Raw genomic sequence first — 26,780 nt, forward strand, 5'->3', positions numbered from 1 at the left:
CCCTTTCTGTCCTTCGGCTCATTACGGAGGACCATCCAGGCAGAAAACCATATTTTTATTTTTAATGTTGCCTTTTTATATTTGTGTTGTATTTGTGCTGATAAATAAATAAAGGGAAACTAGTATAGATCTATTTCAAGCTATTTAGCTATCATCAGCTAGCCATACCCTTACTGGGAATCGAACCATGGCTGTATTGCATATTAGGCCGATGTAATTACCACTAAGCCACTTATTTATCAGCACAAATACAACACAAATATAAAAAGGCAACTGTTAGGGTTCTAAATACCATGCAGAATTAAATCATTGTCCAAGGCAAAAACATCCTTAAAGGTCCAATTTATTCTACAGGCAAGTTAGCACCTCTATGGAATTCCAACTCTGATTTGCATCCTGGAATTCCACCCAGTTGAAAGTTCATGATCTATCCCCACACCCACAAATCCATCACATGTTCCAATCATCATCTTCCACGCTGGCATCTACACCCCTCTGGTTTCGGTCAGGTGTCGAGGTGCGGAGACAAAAGATGACCTTGAGCTTCTATAAAAGAATGACAACATACATTCCACAATCCCACTCCTTTCTATTCCCGCCTCCCAACTAGTACACTAATGAAACAGCATGGAAAATTATAAGAAAGTGTGGCAGGCCAAAGATCCTAAAAAGAACATAACTACAGGCCTGACAGGCGGCCTCTCCTCAAAAGAAAAACATTTCCTGCAAAGAGAATAATATAAAAGTTAACATAACAAAATTAACCACCTCTTCTCCACCCAGGGGAAACTTCCCATTGAATTGCTTTACTAACTTCTCCACTTTTTGATTCCCATTTAGCTTTTTGGTTCACCAAGTAGCTTCAGACCAAGGGTAACCCTTCCAATGCACTAAGTACTGTAAGTGACCCCTATTCAGCCTGAAATCTACAATTTTTTCCACCTCAGATTGTATTTCCCCTTCCATCACTACAGGAGGAGATTGAGCTTGGGTGGATGCTCTTCTGTTAGACCCAATTACTGGTTTCAACAAGCTACAATGAAATTCTGGGTCAATTTCCCCTAGACTTCTAGGTAGACTGTAACTGGGTTAACTATCTTCACTATTGGGAATGGACCTAGAAATTTTGGACCCAATTCCTTGCTAGGCATTTCTAATCTTATGTATTTGGTAGATACAAAAACATTGTCCCCCACACGGTAGGGGTTTTGGAGTGAGCGATGTTGATCATCTTGCTTCTGGTAGGCTTCTGCCAGAGGTTGTTGGCCCAGATGACTTTTCTGTGCTGGCATCTGGGGCCCTCTCTTTACCACCATGGCGATTGGTACACACATTTGTTCTTCGGCAATTCCCTCCTCCGAGGCCTCCCCCTTGGTAGGACTCTTCGTCACCATAAGTTGGGGATCCTCTTCCAGAGGTTGTTGGCCCAGATGACTCTTCTGTGGTGGCATCTGGGACCCTCTCTTTACCACCATGGCGATTGGTACACACATTTGTTCTTCGGCAATTCCCTCCTCCGAGGCCTCCCCCTTGGTAGGACTCTTTGTCACCTTAAGTTGGGGATCCTCCTCCGGAGATTGACTGCCCTTTTCCTCTTCCGAGGCCTCCCTCTTGGTAGGACACTTCCTCACCTTAAGTTGGGGATCCTCTTCCAGAGGTTGTTGGCCCAGATGACTCTTCTGTGGTGGCATCTGGGACCCTCTCTTTACCGCCATGGTGGTTGGTGCGCACGTTTGTGGCATTGGGGCTGGAGCCAAGCACTCTGACGCTCTGTGGCCAAGTTGACAACAATGGTGGCATTTAATTGGCCCCCACGAGGAATGGAACCTAGTTACATCTCTAAACTTAGGAACCATTTCATCACACTGCCTTGCTCTCCAACTTGCAGCTGCCCCCTTGGTAAACCCTTCTCCCATGGTGGAGATTGCTTCTCTGTAGGAAGGTGGGGTAAGAACCTTTTGGGCATTTGCAGATGCACCTTGTCCCGCTTCCCATCCTGCAGGCCTCTCTTTGGTAATCCCTTCTTCCATGTTGGAGATTGCTACTCTGTAGGAAGGTGGGGTAAGAACCACTTGGGGCCTTGCAGGCGCACATTTTCCCGCCATCCATCCCGCAGGCCTCCCTTTGATAATACCTTCTTCCATGGAGATTTCTTCTCTGTAGGAAGGTCTGGTAAGAACCTTTTGGGGCCTTGCAGGGGAGACTGGAACCGGTGGGGAGGTCAATCCCTCGGTTGGCCACTGCCCAGTTTTCTGCCATGGTGCCATCTGCTGAGGGAGGGCAGGTGCCCACTGGCATCCCTCCCATCCATGACCTGGGGTTAAGACCCATCCCGGGGTTGCCTGCTTCACAGGTTGCAGCTCAACCAATGATGGCTGGCTAGGGGGGTTTATGTGCCAAGGACCCTCCTGCTGGCTTGGAGGAGTTATGGGCCAAGTAGGTGCCCTCTGCTGGCTTGGAGCATTTGCCCATGCTGATGGCAAAGGAGATGGCCAGTGGCATCTCATCCATCCAAAATCTGGGAAGAAAACCCATTCTGGTTTTGCTTCATTTACTGGTTGCAGCCCCATTTGTGGTGGCTGGCAAGTGAAAGATGCTGGGCAAATCCCTTCTTTCTCCCTCGGTTGAAATTCCCATTTTGAAAGGGAATCTTTCTCCCAGTTAGTTGCAGGGTAATAAGCCATTTCATTTATTGCCGTCTGGAAGGAGCCCAAACCTCCGTTCTAGGGTTGTTGTTTTTTTTCAAGCCTTGCTTCCAAGCTGGGGGAAAGGAGGGGGAGTATGCACTCATGTTTTGCTGAAGAAGTTTGGTCTGAGACTTTCATTCCTCTTGTCGTTTCTAGTCTGCAAAATCTTTTCCCCTCCTGCATTCCTCCAGATGCAATAAAACTGGAAGCAGCATTCCATTGCCTTTGAAGTTCCGGCACTCAGCTTCTTATCACCAAAAGCTTCTCATTATTTCTTCGCTGATATTTCACGCTGTCCCAGTCAGGGTTGGGAATGCAGCAAACCCCCCCCCCCATCACCAGCCCCTCCCCCCTTGCGAGGGGGAGGGGGCTAGTGAATTATTTTAAAGGTGAGAGTTGGAATAATGTTAGGGTTCTAAATACCATGCAGAATTAAATCATTGTCCAAGGCAAAAACATCCTTAAAGGTCCAATTTATTCTACAGGCAAGTTAGCACCTCTATGGAATTCCAACTCTGATTTGCATCCTGGAATTCCACCCAGTTGAAAGTTCATGATCTATCCCCACACCCACAAATCCATCACATGTTCCAATCATCATCTTCCACGCTGGCATCCACACCCCTCTGGTTCCGGTCAGGTGTCGAGGTGCGGAGACAAAAGATGACCTTGAGCTTCTATAAAAGAATGACAACATACATTCCACAATCCTACTCCTTTCTTTTCCCCCCTCCCAACTACTACACTAATGAAACAGCATAGAAAATTATAAGAAAGTGTGGCAGGCCAAAGATCCTAAAAAGAACATAACCAGAGGCCTGACAGCAACATTAAAAATAAAAATATGGTTTTCTGCCTGGATGGTCCTCTGTAATGAGCCGAAGGACAGAAAGGGGGAGTAGTGAGCTCCCTCCCATATTTGGGCATACCAAGGGTTGTAACACAAATACATACATACATACATACATACATGCATGCATGCATGCATACAATGAAGAGCCACGGTGGCGCAGTGGTTAGAGTGCAGTACTGCAGGCTACTTCTGCTGCCTGTTGGCTGCCTGCAATTTGGCAATTCAAATCTCACCAGGCTCAAGGTTGACTCAGCCTTCCATCCTTCTGAGGTGGGTAAAATGAGGATCCAAACTGTTGGGGGCAATATGCTGATTCTGTAAACTGCTTAGAGAGGGCTGTAAAGCAGTATATAGATCTGAGTGCTAGATAGATAGATGATAGATAGAGAGATAGATGATAGATAGATGATAGATAGATAGATAGATAGATAGATGATAGATAGATAGATGATAGATAGATGATAGATAGATAGATAGATAGATGATAGATAGATAGATGATAGATAGATAGATGATAGATATAAATCTGCAAGAATACATTTAATTGAACATAGATTTAATTGATCAATAAAACTACAAGATATAATATAAATTTAGTATTTTATTGAAACTACCTATCTGCTTTCATTCTGAATACAACCCATATTAGAAATGAGATGCAGAGTATGTTTGTAAATTAACTGTTGGAGTCAGTATACATTTAAGTCAATGCTATCACAGTGCCTTGGAACCAACATAACTCATTCTCCGAAGTAGCCTGTGGGAGGAGTCACTGATGGTTATTCTCATGTCCAATCCGCCCAGAGACTGAGAAAGTTGAGACCACTCCCCTCTACTTCTTCTGCATGGCTCCAGTTTAATTTCAGTCTTAGCCCATAAGAGGCAAAGGCAAAGCTTCGTGCATCGGAGATAGCCTCCTGCTGCGCAGTGAGTGGAGGGGATCAAGCCTCGAATCGGCGGCTCCACCTTGAGGCCAGTTTTTCCCAAGCTTTGCAGATGCCTACGGAGGATGCTCCTGTAGTCGTGCTGACATCCTCTTCATCACTTGTGGGGGTGACATTGCCAACAACCTCAAGGCGGAAGATAAGAGGGTGGAACTGAACCTGCCCAAGACCTTCCAGGCTGCAACCTGAGCTATCAAGGCAGCGGCCGCTGCTTCCTTTTTCATTAGGACAACTTTTCTTTGGCTGACTCAGATGCAAGAGAGAGCATCATCATCAGAGGTGAGGCTTCTGCAAGACATCAAGAAGCTCACGGTGGCTACCCAGTTTTTGGCAGATGCCACGCTGGATGCGGTCAAGTACCCCTCAAGCTCTCTCCTCATCGGTGGCCTCCAGGTGACTTCTGTGGCTGTGCGGATGGTAGGCGGATGCCCGATCCAAGTGGAACCTGGCAGCGGGTGAGTATTCTGGGGAGAAGCTGTTTGGCGCTTCACTGGATCCTATTTTAGTAGAAGATAAAAACAAGTGCAAGGTCCTCCCAACTGCATCTAAGCGCTCTGACCAACGGCCGGTCCCATACCAGAGGAGGCCTTCCTATCGACCTCCCGATCAGGACTTCCAACAGCAGAGGTATTCCTCCTCCAGATATTCTAGGCAAGGGGACAGGCAGTATTATAGGGACAGGAATAGGTACCAGCAGCCTAGCAAGCGGCCCTTTTGGGAGGGGGGGGGCATCCCTACCACAGAAGTAAGGAATCCTAGCTTGGATCACCCCATAGGCCTTGCCCTATTTGTGGATCGCTGGGATCTGATCACTTCTGATGAGTGGGTCCTGCAGACTATCAAGTTTGGTTTAGATTTGGAGTTCCCCCAACTCGGTTTTGGCTCTTCTCTTCTAGGAAGCAGGTCAAGCGTAAGCTCATGCGTAAGGCAATTCAGTGCTTGCTGGATATTCAGGCTGTTGAACTGGTTCCGGAGAGTCAAAAAGGTTCTGGGTTTTACTCCAATTTGTTTGTAGTTCTAAAGAGCTTGGGGGGGGGGGGAGCAATCCTTGATTTAAAGTTGTTAAATTCTAGGTTGGTTTACTGGAAGTTTAAGATGCCTTCCTTGAGGTTTATCCTCGAGGGGATTAGATAGGGAGATTTCTTGGCCTCCATTGACCTTACAGAGGCCTACCTACATATCATAATTGCACCTGACCATCGGGGTCCATTATCGTTACAGGGCTGGTGTCAGCAGCTCGAACCTTTACCAATTGCTGACTGTAGTTGGGGGCCATCTTCGGTCTGTTCCGGTTCGCCTTCAATGCTACCTGGACTATACCCTTGTTCAGGCAGCGCCCTCGAGCATGGCCAAGAGGGATCTTGGGCTCACGATTAGGATGTTATAGACTCTGGGATTCTCAATCAACTTCGAGAAGAGTCATCTGGAACCCACTACTGGGCTTCACCATTTAGGGGCTGTCATTGACACAGTGGAGAGTGAGGTGTTCCTATCACAAGACCATAGGGACAGCATAATTCAGCAGATTCGCAGGGCACATTCTGTTCCCGTAGTTCTCCTCTCTTCTGGGCAAGTGCATTTCATGCATCGCGATAGTTCCATGGGTCCGTCTCCATGCCAGGGAGCTACAGTGGCGTCAGTTGTGGACAACCAGCAAGCCGACTGGCTCAGCAGGGCGATTGTGGACCACAGGGAATGGCAGCTGCATCGCAGAGTCTTCACCGAGATTTGCTAGAGATTTGGCAAGCCGGTCATGGATCTGTTTGCCACACCGTCGAACGCACAGGTCCAGAGGTTCATCTCTCAGTTCCCAGCTCGGGGAGTGGAGGCCATCGACACCCTGCAATGCAGATGGCCAAAGGGACTCCTCTATGCCTTTCCCCCCCCCCCTGCTTCCCCTCATTCCCAGGGTCCTGAGGAATCTGGTGGCGGAGGAGGCAGAGGTGATAGTATTAACTCCTATTGCCCCCCCTAGCCTTGGTTCGTGGATCTGATAGACATGTCCGGGTCCCCCCATTGGAGAATTCCAGGGTGGAGATGGCTCTGTGTCAGGGAGCCCTGAGTCATCCGGAGCCCCAGTGGCTTCAATTGACTGCCTGCCGCTTGAGCGGGAACAGTTGAAGGCGGCCAATTTCTCGGCCAGAGAAATTTCTCTCCTTCGGGAGAGGGTGCGGCTAAGAAATAAATATTTATTATTATTATTATTATAAGGACCATTGAGGCATCATGGAGGCAATCTACCACTTGCATTTACAATGCAACTTGGTCCTCCTTTGTGTCCGGGTACCGATCCACACGGGTGGAACCGGCGACGGCTTTGACATCGCAAGTGCTGGAGTTCCTCCAGGATGGACTCGAGAAGGGCCTTTCCCACAACACCTTCAGGAGGCAGGTTGCGGCAGTGGCAACAGTCCTCAGGGGGAGGCTCTAATTTCCTAGCGCAACACCCAGTTATTAAGAGGTTTCTTCGGGGGCGCTCTCCAGCGAGAGGAACGTTCCTGGCATCACCCGGATGTAAGAAGGGTGCTACGTATCTATCTGAAATGCACCTCTTCTCCTGTGCGCTGCTTGGGGAATCCAAGCATGGGTTAACTTTGTCTATTAGCCTAGAGACTGAGTTATGTAAATTAGATGACCACGCCTCCTCTGCCTGGAAAGGTCAGTTTTTTAACTCAGTCCAGCCTGAAGAGACGTATATCCATTTTCTCTCTAGACTAATTGACAAATTACTCAGGATTACTTGGATTCTCATTGATTTCTGCTTGCATAGAATGAGGTGAAATTGGGGACAGTGTGAGAGCGGCAGTTCGCTGTCAGCTTAAGCACTCATCGCGCTGCCTTTGATTTTTCAGAAACTATCAGACGTTGATAGTAACAGCGCTGTGATCGCGCTACCTACCATAGCGCAATAGCGATCGGGAGCCGGTCCGCCGCTCCCCAGCTCTTTTAAGCGCTCCGGTGTTGGTTCGCTGCGCCGCGCCGCTTTGCTGATGAAAGGCTTCGTCCTACTAGCTTAAACGCTGCGCTGACGAGGATTTTCTGTGGAGGTTTGCGAACGCCGGCTGCCTCAGGCTTCGGCAATTCAAACTGGTATTTTTAAAAGTCCCACCTGAATTGCGGACTCCATTTTGGAGGACTTAATTTCGCACGCTTTGTAAAAAACAAGGGGGCGGTCTTATTCTTCCCGCCTAATGAGTGACGTTGCGTCAACGGCTCCTTCCCTCGCTCTTTCTATTGCCTTGTTCGCTCAGCTGTGAGACGGTTGTTGCAAGAGCTCTTCAATCACTTTCAGTGCTTCTGAGCCTTTGTGCAGGGAGATTGAGCCTTTTCACTTCTCTTCACTCGAAATTATTATGGCAGAGTCTGCTTCCTCCGGAGGTATTGTGGAGCCCATTAATCCTCCCCAACCCCATAGCGAGGCCGAAGGCTCCCCGAGGCATGGCAGGGCCACAACCAGGGCCTCTTCTAATAGGCCTCGGCCTTCTTCCGCAGCCCCTGATAGGGCCCATAAACGCAAAGAGAAGGCAAAAACGGTGACCAAGGGCCCTCGTGTGGCCAGTAGCTCGCCTCCTATCTTAGCGCCTCAGCGGCCTTCCCCCAGTTCCTCTCTGCATCCCCCTGGAAACCAAGGGTGATCCCCTGACCTTCATCTACCCCAGGTACCCATTTATGAAGAGGGGGAATTGGGGGCCCGTTCCCCCCCAGGCCTATCAGAGATAAGCTTGGTCTCAGCCCATGATCCCCCAGTCGCAGGGCCTTCTGCCACGTTTACCCCTACTGCTGCAGGCCTCAGGCCTGTAGAGGGCCAGGATCTGGGCCTTCCCCCAGATTTATACCGCATGATCTCAGCAGCAATTTCCAAAGGCGTGGATGCGGAGCTACATCGTAGATCCAATATTCCCAGGACCCCAGCCGCGCCTAGGGATTTGATTAACCCTCAGGCTGAGCCTTCCTCACCTTTACCTTCTGAGTATAGTGAGGAATCGGCTTTAGTGGAAGAAGGGGAAGTATTAGACATAGAATTTTCGGATGATGAAGGCCCGGTTCAGGACCAGACTACCTCTTCTGGTTTATTCCGACCAACACTCTTTAAGTCATTGTTGTTTAAGGCGAAAGCCACCACTAACATGGGTGGAGCTGCCACCCAGGCCACTACAGCAGTAGGCCTGGATGCAACTGAACATTTATTTGCAGAACAGGTTTCTGAGCAGGAGGTCATTCCCTTTTCCAAATTATTTATGGATATTGTCCAAAAGCAGTGGACTCAACCAACTGCTGTGACTTCGCCCAGTAATGGGGACAAGAAATTATATAATTCTACCCCAGAACTGGAAACTCTTCTCCAGTTTCCCACTGTAGATGCCCCTATTGCGGCTCTGGCTTCGCCAGCATTGATCCCATCGGAAATATCTGAAGGGTTAAAAGCGGAGGACCGCAAGGCTGAGTTAGTCATTAAGAAGACTCATCAGGCTGCGGCCTGGGCCCTGCGCGCTGCTACCGCGGCGTCCTTTTTCAATCGAACATCCCTGGTCTGGCTTAGACAACTCCAAAGTAGGCTTGCCCCCGAGGAGATGCGTCTCCATCAGGATGTTACTAAACTGATGGCAGCCTTGGAGTTTTCAGCGGATGCTACCCTTAAAGCAGCCAAATTTGCATCTCGGGCTGTAGTCTCCAACGTAGCTTCGCGCCACCTGCTATGGCTCTGCCATTGGCAAGTGGACGTGCGCTCCAAATGGCATCTGGCCTCCACGCCTTTTAGGGGGGGGCTTGTTTGGGCCTGCACTCGATCCAATTCTCATCGAAACACGGGATAAATGTAAGGTGCTCCCATCCACCAGCAGGCGAGCTGACAGGAGGCAGCAGCCGTATACTAGACTCCAGCCATTTCGGGCGGGTGACTCGGGCTTCAATAACACCTCCTATGTCTCCCAATATAACAGGAACTATAACCAGGCACAGGACAGGAACCAAGACCGTTTGGGGGCCAGAGATAGAGGTCGGCAACAGAATCAGTCACAATCTCAGACAAGGCGGCCATTTTGTGGCGCCGGCAACCAGTCCTTTCGGAGGTACCGGTGACTCGCACAGGGAAAGGGCCATCAGTGGGCGGCTACTGGCCTTCGCTCATCAGAGGGCGGAGACCACATCCAACGCCTGGGCCCTCCAAATTGTGAGGCAGGGACTCACTTTAGAATTCCTTTCCATTCCCCCGCGGCGATTCCTCAGGTGCCCCGTTCCCAGGTCCCAGGAAAAGAAACGCCTCATGGAGGCAGAGATGCAACATCTATTAAGCATCAAAGCCATAGAGCCGGTCCCGAAAGGTCAAGAAGGGCTAGGATTTTATTCCATATTATTCCTAGTGTCCAAGAGCTCGGGAGGATGGCGGACCAAAGGTTCAAGATGCAATCCCTCAAGAGCATCTTGGCTTCTCTCCGCCAGGGCGACTTGATGACCTCAGTTGATATCCAGGAAGCGTACCTCCATGTACCAATCCACTAGGCACATCGGAGATTCCTAAGCTTTCACTTCGACGGCCGCCATTTCCAGTATCGGGCCCTGCCATTCGGCCTATCATCGGCCAGTCGAACGTTCACCAAGCTCCTGGCAGTCGTAGCGGCCTCGCTCCGCACAGTTCCCATACAGATCAACTGTTACCTGGACGATATTCTTCTTCTATCGCCAACTCATGCCCAGTCGATCCAGGACCTGGAGATCACAATGGACACATTGCGGAACCACGGATTTGTCCTGAACCTTGCCAAAAGCCACCTGCAGCCGACCACATTGTTGCTTCATCTGGGCACAGTCATCGATTCAAGGACATGCGAGGTGTTCCTGTCTCAGGACAGACATCGCAGCATTCACGCACTGGTGAGTCGCATATCTTCTCAGAGACTCATACCACTGGCCTCTCTCTCCCAATTACTCGGGAAGATGATATCATGCATCGAAGTGGTTCCCTGGGCCCGGTTCCATTCTCGCCCACTCCAGTGGTTCTTGCTCCCCTTCCAGAGAGCCCACACCAGCCACTCCCAAACCAGAGTTTGGTTGCCACCCAAACCACTCAGGTCTCTCCGGTGGTGGACTTCCTCCAAACTTCTCAAAGGGAGTCCATTCAAGGAACCGGACCGCATCCAGGTAACAACGGATGCCAGCCTATTCGGGTGGGGGGCTCATGCTCTGGACAGGGTCGCTCAGGGTCGTTGGTCGAGCCAGGAACTAAGAAACAGCATCAATTGGCTAGAGTTGCGAGCCATACGACTGGCCCTCCTTGAGTTCAGGGACATGGTTTCGAACCACCACATACTGATTCTAACAGACAATGTGGCCTCCAAGGCCCACATCAATCGCCAGGGAGGCACCCGATCCAAGGCTCTCATGTTGGAGGCGGAGAGGACTCTCCACTGGGCGGAAGCCAGACTGTTATCTCTACGAGCAGAGCACATCTCCGGGGCTTCCAACACACAGGCGGATTGGCTGAGCCGAGCCACCGTGGATCAGTCAGAGTGGCGTTTTCATCCCGCCCTCTTCCAGGAGCTCTCTCGCCGATTCGGCAACCCGGAGGTGGATCTCTTTGCGCAGCCCAACAATGCGCAGACACCACGATTTTACACCAGATTCCAGACCCCGGGGGCGGAAGGCACCAATGCGCTCCGCAGTCCTTGGCCGGCCGGCCTTCTTTACGCCTTTCCACCTCTACCGATCCTTCCGTTAGTCATCCAGAAGATACTGACGGAACAAGCGGAAGTCCTCGTGGCTCCAATGTGGCCCCGACGCCCATGGTACGGCGATCTAGTCCATCTGTCGATCGGCCATCACGTCTGCCAGGAGGGTGTCCGAGCTGGCGGCTCTGTCAATAAGATCTGACCTGTGCATCTTTCATTCCAACAGAGTTGTTCTTCGCCTAGATCCTGCCTTCTTGCCTAAGGTGAACACCTGGTTTCACAGGGTGCAAGAACTTATCCTTCCGGACTTCTGCCCGAATCCTTCCCATCCGCAGGAGCGCCAGTGGCATCATCTGGACGTCCGGAGAACTCTCCGACGCTATGTGAAGCGTACGGCTGCCTTCCGGAAGTCAGAAGCACTTTTTGTCTCATTCCAACCTTCCTCCATGGGACAGAAGGCGTCGTCCAACACCATAGGACGTTGGCTAAAGGCATGCATTGCGCTTGCTTACGACTCCCAGTCCCGGCCGGTTCCCAGACGCATCACTCCCCACTCCACCAGGAGCGCGGCTACAACGGCGGCCTGGGCTACTCAAGCATCAGTCGAGGACATTTGCAGGGTGGCTACCTCGTCATCACCATCACCATTTATTAGACATTACAAAGTGGACTCCTATGCCTCAGCCGAGGCATCCTTTGGGCAGCGTGTGTTGCAGGAGGTGCTCGCCTCCTCTGCGGGCCCTGACCAGCCTCGATCCCGCCCTTAGTTTCACTGCTCTGGCATGTCCCATGCTTGGATTCCCCAAGCAGCGCATAGGAGAACGACCGTTGACTTACCTGAACGGTCCTTCTATGTGCGCTGCAAGGGGAATCCAAACCCACCCGCAGCTTCGGCTGGTCCGGGCGCTCTTGGACTCTAGCTCCATTGACTGACTTTACTCTAGACGTGACTTTTGATACCTGTCGGTCTGTAGTCGTGACTGACATTTGATACACATCTTCTTACGGCTGACCTTTGTACAAAACTGACCTTTCCAGGCAGAGGAGGCGTGGTCATCTAATTTACATAACTCAGTCTCTAGGCTAATGGACAAAGTTAACCCATGCTTGGATTCCCCTCGCAGCACACATAGAAGGACCGTTCAGGTAAGTCAACGGTTGTTCTTTCCGGAGGTCGGAGGCGATCTTCTCCTTCCAGCCCTCTACTTTGGGGCAAGGGTGTCTCCAGCTACCATCAGCAGGTGGATTACATTAGCCATCACTAGGGCATATGAGGCATGCAGGCTTCCGGTGCCGGCTGGCATCAAGGCACACTACACTAGGAGTGCGGCCACGTCTGCGGCCTGGTTGACTCAGGCGCCCATCAAGGATATTTGTAAGGCGGCCACCTGGGCTTTGCCCTCGCCTTTCATCAGGCACTATTGGCTGGATGCTTACGCTTCAGTTGAGGCTTCTTTCGGTAGGAGGGTACTCCAGGGAGTGCTGGACACTTTACGGGCTCAGGGCCATTGATTCCCTCCCATGGACATCAAGCTTTGGTATGTCCTATCAGTGACATGCCCACAGGCTACTTCGGAGAATGTCAGTTCTGAACTGCATTTCTCGAAGTCCTGTGGGATGAGTCACTTCCCACCCTAGTTAGAGTGCCTTGCTGGCGTGAAGAGTCCTGAGCCAGGTTTAGTGGCTGTTTTGATCAGTCAGGTTCCTGGGGTTGGGGTGTTGTCTTTCCTTTCCCCTTCCTTCCCAGGTTCTTCCTTGGAGCACTGACCTTCAATTAAACTGGAGCCATGCAGAGGAAGTAGAAGGGAGTGGCCTCAACTTTAACCTCAGTCTCTGGGCAGATTGGATGTGAGAATAACCATCAGTGACTCATCCCATAGGAGTTCGAGAAATGCAGTTCAGCTAAGACCAACTGACATTTTCCATTGTTATTTTTGTTGTAAAACTAGATTTTCCAGGATCAGTTCATTGTGCTTGTTATCATATGTAAAGCTCTAGATCAGGGGTGTCAAATTGGTGGCCAATGGGCCAGATGAATTACGTACAAACAACAACCACCCCAGCTCCGCAAGTGGGAAAAATATCATGTAAAAGCAACGTCATGCTGTTGACATCCATGCTCTAGATCAGTGTTTCTCAAACTTGGCGACTTTAAGTCCTGTGGACTTCAACTCCCAGAATCCCCCAGCCAGCATAGCTGGCTGGGGAATTCTGGGAGTTGAAGTCCACAGGACTTAAAATCGCCAAGTTTGAGAAACACTGCTCTAGATAGTTCAGAGCTTGGTTATCTATGAATCATCTTTCTTCCACTGCCTCTGCCTATAAGTCCTGACAGGGTAATTAGTACCATCTTGTGGGATCCTGGAGGCCTTCTGGAATACTATTCTCTCAGAGATCCATTCAACCCTATCCTGCTTTGCTTTAGAACAGTGGTTCTCAACCTGTGGGTCAGGACCCCTTTAGGGGTTGAACGACCCTTTCACAGGGGTTGCCTAAGACCATCAGAAAACACATATTTTTGAAAAAATACAGAAAACATAAAATAATTTTATGATTGGGGGTCACCACAACATGAGGAACTGTATTAAACTGCATTAGAAAGGTTGAGAGCCACTGCTTTAGAAAGTCACTGAAAATCCGACTTTTCTTTTTTTTTTCCTTTTTTATTTTTTTATTTTTTTGGAAGTCTTCCCCTCTTTTTTTTTACTAAATTTTTTTATAAGTTTTATAATTATTACCCCCCTTACCCTTCCCTCTTCCCCCATCGCTACCCCACTTCCCTCCCTCCCCCCGACTTTTCAAAAATGATATGAGCTGAGGTATTTTATAATTCTGCCAAATCATGACTGATGAGATATGGCTGAAATTGTTTTTATGTGCATTTCCATAATGTCATTTTATTTCTATACTTTTTACATTTATGAATGCTTTATTGGGTTTTAAATGTAAGTTGCATTATCTCTTTCTGATTTAGAACCCTATCAGTCAAACAAATAAATCAATAAAAGAGGTCAGTAAAATGGGATGCAGAACTCCATTTCTAAATCTTAATCTAGTGCTAGTGGCAAATTCTATTCTGGAACTAACGGATCTTTGATTCCATCCACCAAATTCCATCTTTGCTCTTTTCTAGTCATAAAAACAAACCTTATTTCATTTTATTTTCTTCCTTTTCTTTTTCCCTGCAAGTCCATGGATTTCATAGAAATGCTCATTTGGTGAAAGCCATTAATTTTAAAGTGTGTGTAGTTTTCGCCATGTGACCTACTATGGGGAGAGCATCTTGAATAGGAGCATGATTTTGGACTAGAAAAATGGAGCCTTTTGAGAAAAAAAATATTTCCTCCCCCAGTTACAATACAGTAGCTCATAAAGATTGGTTATTAATCATTCACGTGTTTTGTTTAAACAGATTAGGAAATTCATTTCTCCTAGGAAAGGAAAAGAGGGGGGGATTCTCTACATAGAGATATGAAGCAACTTTGAGGAAAATCTTGTTTTAATAAAAATTGAGCCAAAAAATCATAATTAATTTTTTTATTCTATTGCCTAAATATCTCCTGAGATTAGTTATCACATATTTTAAGCATTATTTGGTTTAAATAGCCAACTGAATGAGAACATGTTTTTGACATGAACATCATTGCATTGAAATATGAAAAGTTCTAAGATCGTACTTACAAAGTATATGACCTTTTGATGAATTTATTTGACCAGTGATACAAATGACTCTGGAGAAAGTGTTTCAGTCAGAATCAAGCTTCTATTATATGCTTAATGCGCCTCATAATTTAGACTTATGAGGAAAAAACAACCTTGTTTTTAGCTGCAGAGATATAGATGCTAAGATTTAATGAATTGGGTTGAGGTAAGTCTATAATTCTATTGTTCCTGCTCCTTGTAATGTTGTTAGTCCTCATAATGTTATTAGCGTTTAGGTGTATGTAACCGTATTATTCACCATGTTCTTCATCTAGTTAAAAGCACCACAGGCAATTTTGCACTCCAGATGTTCATCAGAGCCCCTTGACCAGAAAAGAGGAAAAGAAACCTCAATCATAAAAGACAAACCTCTTTCTTAATTCATGTTTTATTTTAAAATTAAATCTATTAACCTTCCATTTTATAAATCTGTGTGAAGACCTGAGATCCTGGTGCGCGATTAGCTTGACCTAAAACCTTGGAAAATGTCAACTTTATAAATAAATATTATTTAATATTAAAAGTGTGTAAATACAGCCTTAATGGATGTTGCCAGTAGTGTCAGCTAAATATCAAAAGTTGTTTATTGGTGTTTGTAGAGCAGGACACAAGATACAAGAGTTACTTGACAAGAGAGCATGTTATTTCTATCTTGCAAAGGAGAGCTCTTGGGTTGAGGTTGCAAGAGGTCATGTGCAAAAAAAAACAAAATGGGAAATACATTTAAATGTGTATATTCAGTATATACAGCCTTCCTCCTTGACATTTATCTAATGGTTACATTCTGTTATTGTTAATTATTATTGTAGTATTCCAGCATTTTCCAAAATGTTTCTTTTCTATTCAATAAAATCGTGACCTTTAGTCCATCAAGATTATGAGAGCTAGTATTGCTCCGTATTTATTTATTTCTCCTTTAACTGCTAAGAAAAATTGTGGTGGTGGGCTCTGTCCTTTGCTATCTTCTTTCTTCTCTCTTAGATACTTGAACTGAACAAACGCATCTCTGTTATTGAAAGTATGCTCAGCTGCCTTGAGGAAAAGATCCTGGTTCATTCTGAGAAGGTAAAATCAAGAACAGAGTTATACATACGCCCAGGTTGCTATTTACTCAGCTATGCTCAAGCAGCCTGATCTGACAGCAGATCTGATTCTGGGCTGCTCTTTAAGAGACCTAGATGCCAAGCTGCTCTTTATTCCTATCAGTGCTTCAGCACCTTGCCCACTTAATTAATGCAGAAGCCTCAGGGCAATTGTCTAGTTCCTTCTTCCTCTAAAGGCCAACATTCCAGGGCCAACATTCCTCAGTGCTGCTCACAGGCTTAACTAATTCTTTCAAAAAAGGGAGGGAGTTCATTTTTTAAACTGATAAAGTAAGATGTTTTTATAGTATAAATAGAACACATCACCAGGGATGTGGAACAAGAGGTTCCAAATGTATATAAGTGCTTAACCACAGATTTTCTGCCTCATTATGGATCTTTCATTTAAAGTAGATGATAGAGAAATAGTGTACATTACTAGACCTCGTGTCATTTTTGCTGCTCATAGGAATGGATGTCTCAATATCTTGTGTAGTTAAGACAATAATCCAAACAGTCACGGAGGGTAAATTGATCAGTTAATTCCTACTACATGGTAAGATTTAGGTTTCCTTAACCCCATGTTAAAAAGATGTTCATCTGTTTACTCATATGTATGTAGACTTAGAATAAGCCAGTTAGAACATATGATTGAGAATGACTTGTTTTTATTTCACTAGCCTCTAGCTATTGATTCCTACATTAATCATAGCACAGAAGAGAAGGAACTTAAGAGAAAATTGGAAGAATTAACAAGTAGCATAACTGAAAAAGCTGTTTCTACTGATGAAGAAAATGCAGGAAAGAAGACTGAAGAATCCAAACCAGAAATCGATTCATCCAATGATGACCTTCCTCCTGATGCGAAGAAGGTATTGTCTTATGTTTCATACGGCGGTCTTTATTCTCCTTTCAACAAAGCTCTGTTCAGGCAACCACCTTGTAATGTGACCTATTTACCTGTAAAATCCCACTCTTTCACACTTCATTGACAAAGACATCTATGTGTTCAGTGAGAATGTGTGGACCAAAAAATATATTCTTGCTGAACATGGGGCTCTTTTTGTAGATTAGATCTCACAAACGTAACTTTGAGGAATAGGGCTCAACCCTCTTGTGTCTATGGTTGATGTTAAGCCTTTTTGTAATGTGTTCGAGTTTATGTGTTTTGCTTGAAGAGTAACCAGCTTGCTTTGATTGTATAATTCAGCTAACTCTGGCAATCTCAGTGTGGATTATTTATAATATTACTAACAATGGAAAAATTCCATTTAATTTTTATTTGTTATAATACATTTTATTAAAAGTTTTAAAAACCATAAAAATTAACACAAATTAATGCAAAATAGAAGAAAGAAAGAAAGAAAGAAAGAAAGAAAGAAAGAAAGAAAAGAGAGAGAAGAAAAATGAGAAAAAAGTAGAAAGAATAAAAAGAAACAGAAATAAGCTTCCAGTTTCTTCTGCTACAAATATATGTTTCATTACAAAATTAAATTTAGTCTATGATTACAAAAAACAAACAAACCCCCTTTTCCTATTATCTCCTTTTTCCAGTCATGAAAACTACAAGTCATAAGTGCATTTTTTCTGCAAATAGTCTATAAGGAGTTTTCATTCAATCATAGATGTAGATAGTGTCTTTTTCTATCAAGTTAATTTAAGTTAATTTAACCATCTTTGCAAATTGCATCAACTCCATCAACGTGACCAATCATTGCTCCATCATAGATAGACATTTCTACTTTTGAGCATATATTCGTCTTATTGCAGTTGTCACCGTATTTTTCCGAGTATAAGACGTACCTTTTTCCTCAAAAAAGAGGCCGAAAATCTGGGTGCATCTTATACATCAAATACAGCCTTTTTTGCCTCCCGAAGCCCAACCCCCTTTACTAAAATACCCTTACGGAGGCTTTCAGAGAGCTCCTGGGGGCTGGGGAGGGCAGAAATGAGCAAAAAATGGGCCATCGTCCCCCCACCCAGTCCCCAGCAGCACTCTATAAGCCTCCATAAGGGTATGCATGCAATTTTTTTGACAAAAAATGGGACCGTTTTCATGAAAAACAGGCCTTTTTTTGCTTGTTTTTGCCTCCCCCCCAGGAGCACTCTGTAAGCCCCCCCCCAAGGCTATTCGTGCCTTTTAAAAAGGGGGGGCATTTTTGTGAAAAACAGGCTGTTTTGGGGAGGTTTGCAGAGTGCAAAAACTTTTTTTTTCCTTTTAGAAAGCTCTTTAACTGATTGATGAGAATTACATTGATCAAGTGCTGTGCCAGCAGAAACAAAGTCTTAGGTGCTGCAGATTGTCGGTGATTTCCTTCTCCAGCACATGGTAAATAACCCTGGAAACATCTACCTACCTACCTACTCTCTCTCCCTCCCTACCTATCTACTGTATTTCTCTCTCTCTCTCTCTCTATCCTTCTACCTACTAACCTACCTACTCTCTCCCTCTCCCTACCTATCTATTGTATTCCTCTCTCTATTTCTCTCTATATATCTCTCTACCTACCTACCTACACACCAGTGATGGGTTTCTGCCGGTTCACACCGGCACTGGAGAACCGGATGGTGAAAGTTACCGATCCAGTGAGAGGAGGTTCGACCAGTGGACCCGGAAGTAACTTCTGGAATGCCTGCCCCGGCCCTGTCACTTGCTCACACACACACACACCCGCCCACCCGTCCGCACTATTGTAGCCCAATTCGGTGTCAAGTCCAATACCTGGGAGTGGAGGTGGTAAACTGAGAATCATGGAGAGGTCCAGCAGTACAATCCACCAGACAGCAGCGGCAAGCTCCGATCTCCCAAGGTTATTTCCCCAGCTTGTGATAGCTTTCTACTGGATTCCCCTCTGTCTTGCCTCCTCAGATCTCCCAAGGTTCTTTCCCCAGCATGCGATAGCTTTCTGTTGTGGCCCAGCCGGTGCCGGTGCCGCTGCCACCAGACTCCGACAGCGAGGTGTCCTCTGAGTCGGCTCAAGAGGAGGTGGGGGACCCTGGACAGGGTTCCGACGCTGAGCAGGGCGCAGAGAGGCTGGTTGGCCACCAGGGGGCGCCTGACGCATGGAGCAGTGGTGAAAGCCAAAGGAAGGGGGCTCCTGATGTCATGCCTTGGAGCAGTGGAGAGGAGTCACAGGACAGTGAGTCAGACAGCAGTGAGCTATTAGATGCTCGTTACCGACGTGCTACCCGGCGTAAGGAGCAATTGAGCAATTACCGGAGATAATGGCTCTCAGCTGCTGATCATTAGACTCCTCTCCAGACTATAAAGGGACTGCTTGTGGACACACCCTTATGGACACTTTCCAGGACGGCCTATCAGATGGCCTGCAGGACGAGCTTGTGAGGGTGGACAGGCCTCCAACGTTCGACGCGTTGGTTCATTTGTGCCTCCGGATAGACGCCCGGCTGCAGAGGCGGAGGCCTCGCCGCGTGTCCCAGAAGACCAGTAGGGTGCCGGTCCCTCACGAGACTGCAGTTGCACGGGAGGAGCCCATGGAGTTGGGTGCCGCCAAACCCCGCTTGTTGCGCACGGAGATGGACAGACGGCGTGCAGGGGGGTTGTGTTTCTACTGTGGGGATTTTGGACACTTGGCTTTGGTTTGCCCCAAAAAGGGTAGGGGGGCTGTGCGGACTGCGGCCTCCCCTCAGCAACGTGTCGGGAAACGGGCGGGGCCCAATCTGAGGGAGACTTCGGGTCGGGCACAGGCCGGAACAGAGGCGGAGGGGCCTCCACGACATCTGATTCTTGCAGCGCACATTCTCTTGTCGGGTAGTCCGCAGGGAATACCAGCCCATGCCTTGGTCGATTCCGGGGCTACCACGAATTTTATGGATGCAGCGTTTGTCACTAAATATCACGTCCCTCTGTGCCCGGTAGACCCTCCGATGCGAGTGGAGACCATTGACGGCCGGGTGCTTCTGTCTGGGCCCATCAAGAACGCCACGCAGCCTTTGTGCCTGATCCTCGGGGAGCATGAGGAGGCCATTCAATTTTACGTGGCTTCGGGTCTGCATTTCCCCGTGGTGTTGGGCTTGGCTTGGCTGCGGGCGCACGATCCCCAGATCTACTGGTCGCAGAACCGCATTTCGTTCCCGTCCTTGCAATGCGTGGACCATACCCGTCATGTTTGCGCGGCTCAGGTGCCCAGTTCGGCCGAGGTGACAGTGCCGCCGGATTTAGCGGAGTTCGCGGACGTGTTTAGCGAGCAGGAGGCGGATCAACTGCCACCGCACCGGCCTTACGACTGTCCCATTGACCTGGTACCTGATGCGAAACTTCCGACGGGCCGCCTATACTCCATGTCTGAACCGGAGTTGGCCGCATTGCGGGACTTCCTTGACAAGAACCTTGCCCGGGGTTTTATCCGGCCTTCGTCTTCGCCCTTGTCTGCCCCGGTTTTGTTCGTCAAAAAGAAGACCGGGGATCTAAGACTTTGTTGCGATTACCGGCGCTTGAACGCCATCACGATCCGTAATCGCTACCCGTTGCCTCTGATTCCCGAGTTGTTGGAGCGGCTCCGGGAGGCCGTGGTGTTTACCAAACTGGACTTACGTGGAGCTTACAATCTGGTTCGAGTCAGGGCGGGGGACGAATGGAAGACAGCCTTTGGCACCCGATACGGACATTTTGAGTATACGGTCATGCCGTTCGGGTTGACCAATGCCCCAGCTGTCTTCCAACATTTTATGAACGATATCTTTCGGGACCTTTTGGATCAGTTTGTCGTCATCTACCTGGACGACATCTTGATCTACTCTACGTCCCGGAAGGATCATCAACAGCACTTGCGTCAGGTCTTGCAGCGCCTTCGAAAGCATCGCTTGTTTGCCAAGCTGGAGAAGTGTCAGTTCTGGCAGACCACCATCGAGTTCCTGGGGCACTGTATTTCCCCTGAAGGAATTGCGATGGAGCCAGGCAAGGTGGAGGCATTACGAAGTTGGCAATCTCCTCGACGGATGAAAGACGTTCAGAGACTCCTCGGGTTTGCCAACTACTACCGGTCCTTCATCCCCGGCTTTGCTTTCTTGACCGCGCCCCTCACTCGGCTCCTGCAAAAGAAAGTGCCGTTTCACTGGGGGTCCACGGAACAACAAGCGTTCGTGGCCTTGAAGCGCGCTTTTACAAAGGAGCCGATCTTGAAACACCCTGATCCCCATCGCCCCTTTGTAGTCGAGGCGGATGCGTCCGACATCGCGGTGGGGGCGGTGTTATTGCAGGCTCACGCCCCTGATGGCACCCTTTTCCCTTGCGCCTATTACTCTCGGAAACTCAATCCTTCCGAGCGCAATTATACCATCTGGGAGAAGGAGTTGCTGGCTATCAAGGCGGCGTTCGAAGCCTGGCGACATCACCTGGAGGGGGCCAGGCATCAGGTCGAAGTCCGGACAGACCATCGGAATCTGGAGTTTTTGACAACAGCCCGGAAGCTCAATCAGCGCCAGATCCGGTGGTCTCTGTTTTTTGCCCGGTTCCACTTCAAGGTCACGTATATCTCCAGTGCCTTGAACCAGAGGGCGGATGCCCTATCTAGAAAGCCGGAGTACTCAGACCCTGCTGACTCCCTGCCCCCCCGGACGGTCCTACCCGTCGAGTCCTTCGCTGCAATCCAGGAACCCGTGGATTTACGGTCGTTGATACGGAATGCGCAGCGAAACGACGAGTGGGTGGAACAACGGCGGGCAGAGGTAGGGCCGACATCCCCGTGGACCTTTGACGAGGACCTTTTGAGGTATCGGGATCGGCTCTACGTGCCTGCAGGACCGCTCCGTGGATTGGTTCTCTCCCAATGTCATGACACTCCGGCAGCGGGACACTTTGGCCTGTTCAAAACTTTGCACCTGGTTTCCCGTACGTTTTGGTGGCCTCGCCTGCGACACGACGTGCAGACGTACGTCACATCATGTGTGCAGTGTCGACAGGCCAAATCAGCGACGGGAGCTCCTCCAGGCTTGCTACAGCCATTGCCGACCCCGGACAGACCCTGGGGAGCCGTGTCCATGGACTTCTTGACGGAACTGCCTCCGTCGTCCGGTTTCACTACGGTCCTAGTGGTGGTGGACATGCTCACCAAGATGGCGCATTTCATCCCCTGCCGGAGATTGCCGACAGCCCGCGCCACCGCCCGCATGTTCATCCAGCACGTGTTCCGGCTGCACGGCCTACCTGACCGGGTCGTCTCCGATCGTGGTACACAATTCACGGCCCAGTTCTGGAAAGGGCTGATGGCCGCTCTTGACGTTCAAGTTTGTCTGTCCTCGGCGCACCATCCCGAAACCGATGGAGGGACGGAGAAGGTGATTGGGATTCTGGAACAATATCTGCGCTGCTTCGTGAACCAGCAGCAGAACAATTGGGCGGAGTACCTCGCCGTGGCGGAGTTTGCGTTCAACAACTCACAGCACTCCTCCACACGGACGACGCCTTTCATGGCGAACGTCGGGTACCACCCTCGTTTTTTCCCTCTCACCCCCGTGGACTCTCCGGTCCCCGCAGCGCAGGATTTCCTCTCTGAGCTTCAGGCGGTTCACCAGATGGTGCGCCGCTACGTGAATCAGGCGAAGGAGGATTACAAGCGGGTGGCGGACAGGTCTCGCCGTGCTGTGCCGGAATTGGCCGTGGGTGATCGCGTGTGGTTGTCCACGCGGCATCTTCCGTCCCACCGGCCTACGAGGAAGTTGGACCACCGGTATCTGGGGCCGTTCCCTGTGGAGGCCGTTATCAATCCGGTGGCCTATCGCCTGACCCTCCCGCGCTCGATGCGAGTACACCCGGTGTTCCATCGCTCGCTCCTGATCCCTGAGCGGTCGGATTGTCCTCTCCGACGTCCCTCTTCGCCCCTGCCGTCGTCGCCTGACGTGCACGCACGGCCATCGCACAGAGTGACCCGGATCCGTGACTCGAGATGGCTCAAGGGTCGGTTCCAGTATTTGGTCGACTGGGCGGACGAGGACTCGGACAGTGGGACCTGGACCGATGCGACGGCTGTGCATGCTCCAGCTTTGGTGCGGGCCTATCATGGACGTTTTCCCTCCCGACCGCATCCCGAGCGTCAGGCCCGGGGGAAGGGCCCTGCGGTGAGGGATAGTGTTGTGGCCCAGCCGGTGCCGGTGCCGCTGCCACCAGACTCCGACAGCGAGGTGTCCTCTGAGTCGGCTCAAGAGGAGGTGGGGGACCCTGGACAGGGTTCCGACGCTGAGCAGGGCGCAGAGAGGCTGGTTGGCCACCAGGGGGCGCCTGAGGCATGGAGCAGTGGTGAAAGCCAAAGGAAGGGGGCTCCTGATGTCATGCCTTGGAGCAGTGGAGAGGAGTCACAGGACAGTGAGTCAGACAGCAGTGAGCTATTAGATGCTCGTTACCGACGTGCTACCCGGCGTAAGGAGCAATTGAGCAATTACCGGAGATAATGGCTCTCAGCTGCTGATCATTAGACTCCTCTCCAGACTATAAAGGGACTGCTTGTGGACACACCCTTTGCAGGAATCAACTGATCATTGGAGTTGGAGAAGCTCAGATCTGTGTCGTACTTTGGCAGGCTGGATTGCTGCTAAAGATTTTACCTGGATTACTGTCAATCTGTTCCCTGGACCTTGGCTGCTAAGGTGATTATCTGGAGCTTGGTAGCTGGATTGCTGCCAAGGGGTGTCGCTGTAGCTGGATTGCTGCCCAGAGTGCTATCTTGACCTTGGCAGTCTGGATTGCTGCCAAGGTGGAACCTGTATGTCAATAAACATCATTGAAGAGACTTTGTGTCGGAGTGTCTTGGTATACAAGAGGAGGGGGTCAGAACAGCTTTCTACTGGATTCCCCTCTGTCTTGCCTCCTCCGATCTCCCAAGGTTCTTTCCCCAGCGTGCGATAGCTTTCTACTGGATTCCCCTCCATCTTGCCTCCTCCGATCTCCCAAGGTTCTTCCCCAACATGCGATAGCTTTCTACTGGATTCCCCTCCATCTTGCCTCCTCCGATCTCCCAAGGTTCTTTCCCCAACGTGCGATAGCTTTCTACTGGATTCCCCTCCATCTTGCCTCCTCCAATCTCCCAAGGTTCTTTCCCCAACGTGCGATAGCTTTCTACTGGATTCCCCTCTGTCTTGCCTTCTCCGATCTCCCAAAGTACTTTCGCCAACGTGTGATAGGTTTCTACTGGATTCCCCTCTGTCTTGCCTCCTCCAATCTCCCAAGGTTCTTTCCCCAGCGTGTAATAGCTTTCTACTATTGGGAGGTTTACCCCTCTCTCCCCGCCCCCCCCCCACCTTCATAGGAGTCCCAAAAAGTTTGCCACATGGCTTGGTGTGTGTGTGTGGTCATGTGACTGAGTGTGCATGAGTGATGTCAAGTTGGCCATACATGACTGCCAAGCCACACCCGCAGAATAGGTTCTAAAAAAAATTGAAACCCACCACTGCTACACACACACACTCTCTCCCTACCTACCTACTGTATTTCTCTATCTCTCTCTATTTCCTCTCTTTATCCCTTTATCTACCTAACTACCTAACTACTCTCACTGTCTCTCCCTACCTACCTACTGTATTTCTCTCTCTTTCTTTCCCTCTTTATCCCTCTATCTACCTACCTACTTTTTTAAAAAAAAATGCCTCTTCAAAAGTGTGTCTTATGCTCCGAAAAATACGGTATATGTTGCATTTGTGCTAATAAATAAATAAAGGGAGACTAGTATTGATCTATTTCAAGCTATTTAGTTCTCATCAGCTAGCCACACCTTTACTGGGATTTGAACCTGGGCTGTTTTTACGTGTTAGGCAGTTGTATTAGCCTCTAAGCCACAAGCTCTCCTCCCTTATCATCTGAACCAAGGAAGTAATTAAGTGTTATGTCAAAGCACCTGGTATGCCCAAATATGGGAGGGAGCATGCTGCTTCCCTTTTGCCTTTCAGCTCCACCCTAGGAGCCTTCCAGGCAGAAAATATATCCCTCCCATATTTATAAAAATATTTGTATAAAAAAAAAGGTTGGCTTTTTTACATGTCCATTAAACATAATAAAATTTCCCTTCATGTTGTTCACATTTCCAGCAAAGATTCAAAGCACCTTCAAAGCACAATGTTCAAACCTTTCAGTCATATATTTCCCATTGTTCCATTTATATATTTTAATTAAAGTTTTTAGCCCATTTTTATCATACATTCTTTCACTTACCTTTCTTTGTATTTATTCCATACTCTGAGAATGGCCTGCCTGACACAATGATTTTTATCGACATTCACCTTAGCTTTGTCATATAATAAATATCCTTGCCACCCAAATCTTAAATCATGTCTTTAACTCCAATAACCTTAATACACACTCACTCCTTTATCCAAACTACACATCAGATAGCAAAATATAATTTCAAATCTGTTAGACCCACTTTTCCTTAGTATCTGTATGCGTTTAACTTTATATTTAATTTGGGTTTTCCCACCTGCCATACACATTTCCCCAATAGTGACAATTGTAATCCATCCCATCTTGACATACCATATTTTTCCGAGTAAAAGATGCACCTTTCCCCCCCTAAAAGAGCATGGAAATGTTGGTGCGTCTTATACACCGATGCGTCTTATAGTCTGAAAAATATGGTATGTTTTTAAACTTTATTCAGTGCTTAATATAGTTATTTTGAAATAACATACACTTTATATTTGTGATAGTTATATTCAGATATTTTATCTTTTAAATCTTCAAAATCCATTTTATTAATTTTATTTAATCTTTTATCTTTATATTTTTGTTAACTACTTTGACTTTGGTTTATTAATCTTAATGCCAACTAATGCCCCAAATTCTTCTAGCTTTCTCATTAAAAATTCAATTCCTTTTACAGAGTTTTCTAAAATTCATCCACAAAAGTTCTCTTAAGACTCTTTACATCTTTATGTCTATAATTTGTGTCTCTATTCAATATTTCAAGAACTAAAATATTGTTTTGAAAACTTTCTTGAATCTGTTCTTAATTTTTTGCAAATAGTTCTTAAATCTAAATTACCCTTGTTGGGTTGTTGGTTGTTTTTGTAATGTCATAAAAAGGTTTAACTCACTGCAAAATTTTATCTTTGCTGCAGAAGAAGTATTTCTTCATCTGTAATTAATTACTTCCTGGAATTATTAAGAACTGGAGAAAAGCAAGATTTTAATGTCCATTTCTGCTCTAATGCAGTTATAGGTTTCCCAGCATCTCAGCTCCTGGAATGACTGCAAAATCTTTTCCGTTTCTTCAGTTAGCTCTGTAGAAAGTACGGTCCGTAGCACACATAATTTATCTCATCTTCTCTGATTCAGGAAGATTGCGCTGAGTAATATATGCATTCTAGTCAGAGTTCACAGCTGTGGATGCTGTCTAGGCAGCAGACCGTTATAATTCCCCATCAGAAATTCCAAAAATGCTCAGGGGATGTCTTTTCAATTATTCCCCTTTACTTCTTTAGCTGTGAAATTGCTCATTTATTGCAGTCTAAGAGTGGAACTTCAGAAAACACTGCTTTCAACCCAGTTAACTTTCTGGAATCAAAATGAACAGGATTGTGTAAAACCAAAGCAATAATGAATACATAGTAACCCTTCTGCAGCATAATTTTTAAAATGCTAGTCAATTGCCTTGCCTTACCCATTAGTCAAGTTTTGCCAAAGCAACATTATTTACTATTACTACTTCAAGCAACGGTTAATGAGGTATTTTCATCTTTGATTCCAGGAATCTGTGGCACTTGGCACTTTGGAAAGATTAGTTTCTGATTACAGTAGAATCAAATTTAATTGTAGGCTGGAAGAATCTCTGTATCTTTACTACCTCCTAGCCTCTCAGTATATGCTCATTTTTAAAAAAATAATGTATCTATCTATCTAT

At 47.7% G+C, this 26,780-nt stretch overlaps 1 protein-coding gene across 2 annotated transcripts in view; it reads left to right on the forward strand.

The window, feature by feature from the left end:
• The window catches only part of MLPH (melanophilin), a 153,189-nt gene that overhangs the window by 69,382 nt on the left and 57,027 nt on the right, over nucleotides 1-26,780 (forward strand). For both annotated transcript variants that reach the window (XM_081941281.1, XM_081941282.1), the window contains exons 10-11: nucleotides 15,833-15,916; nucleotides 16,614-16,805. In XM_081941281.1, coding sequence (XP_081797407.1) covers nucleotides 15,833-15,916; nucleotides 16,614-16,805 — 276 coding nt within the window. The remainder of the gene's footprint in view (nucleotides 1-15,832; nucleotides 15,917-16,613; nucleotides 16,806-26,780) is intronic.

This window comes from Natrix helvetica (assembly GCF_964273705.1).
Source record: "Natrix helvetica genome assembly, chromosome: 2".
Lineage (NCBI taxonomy): Eukaryota > Metazoa > Chordata > Lepidosauria > Squamata > Natricidae > Natrix > Natrix helvetica.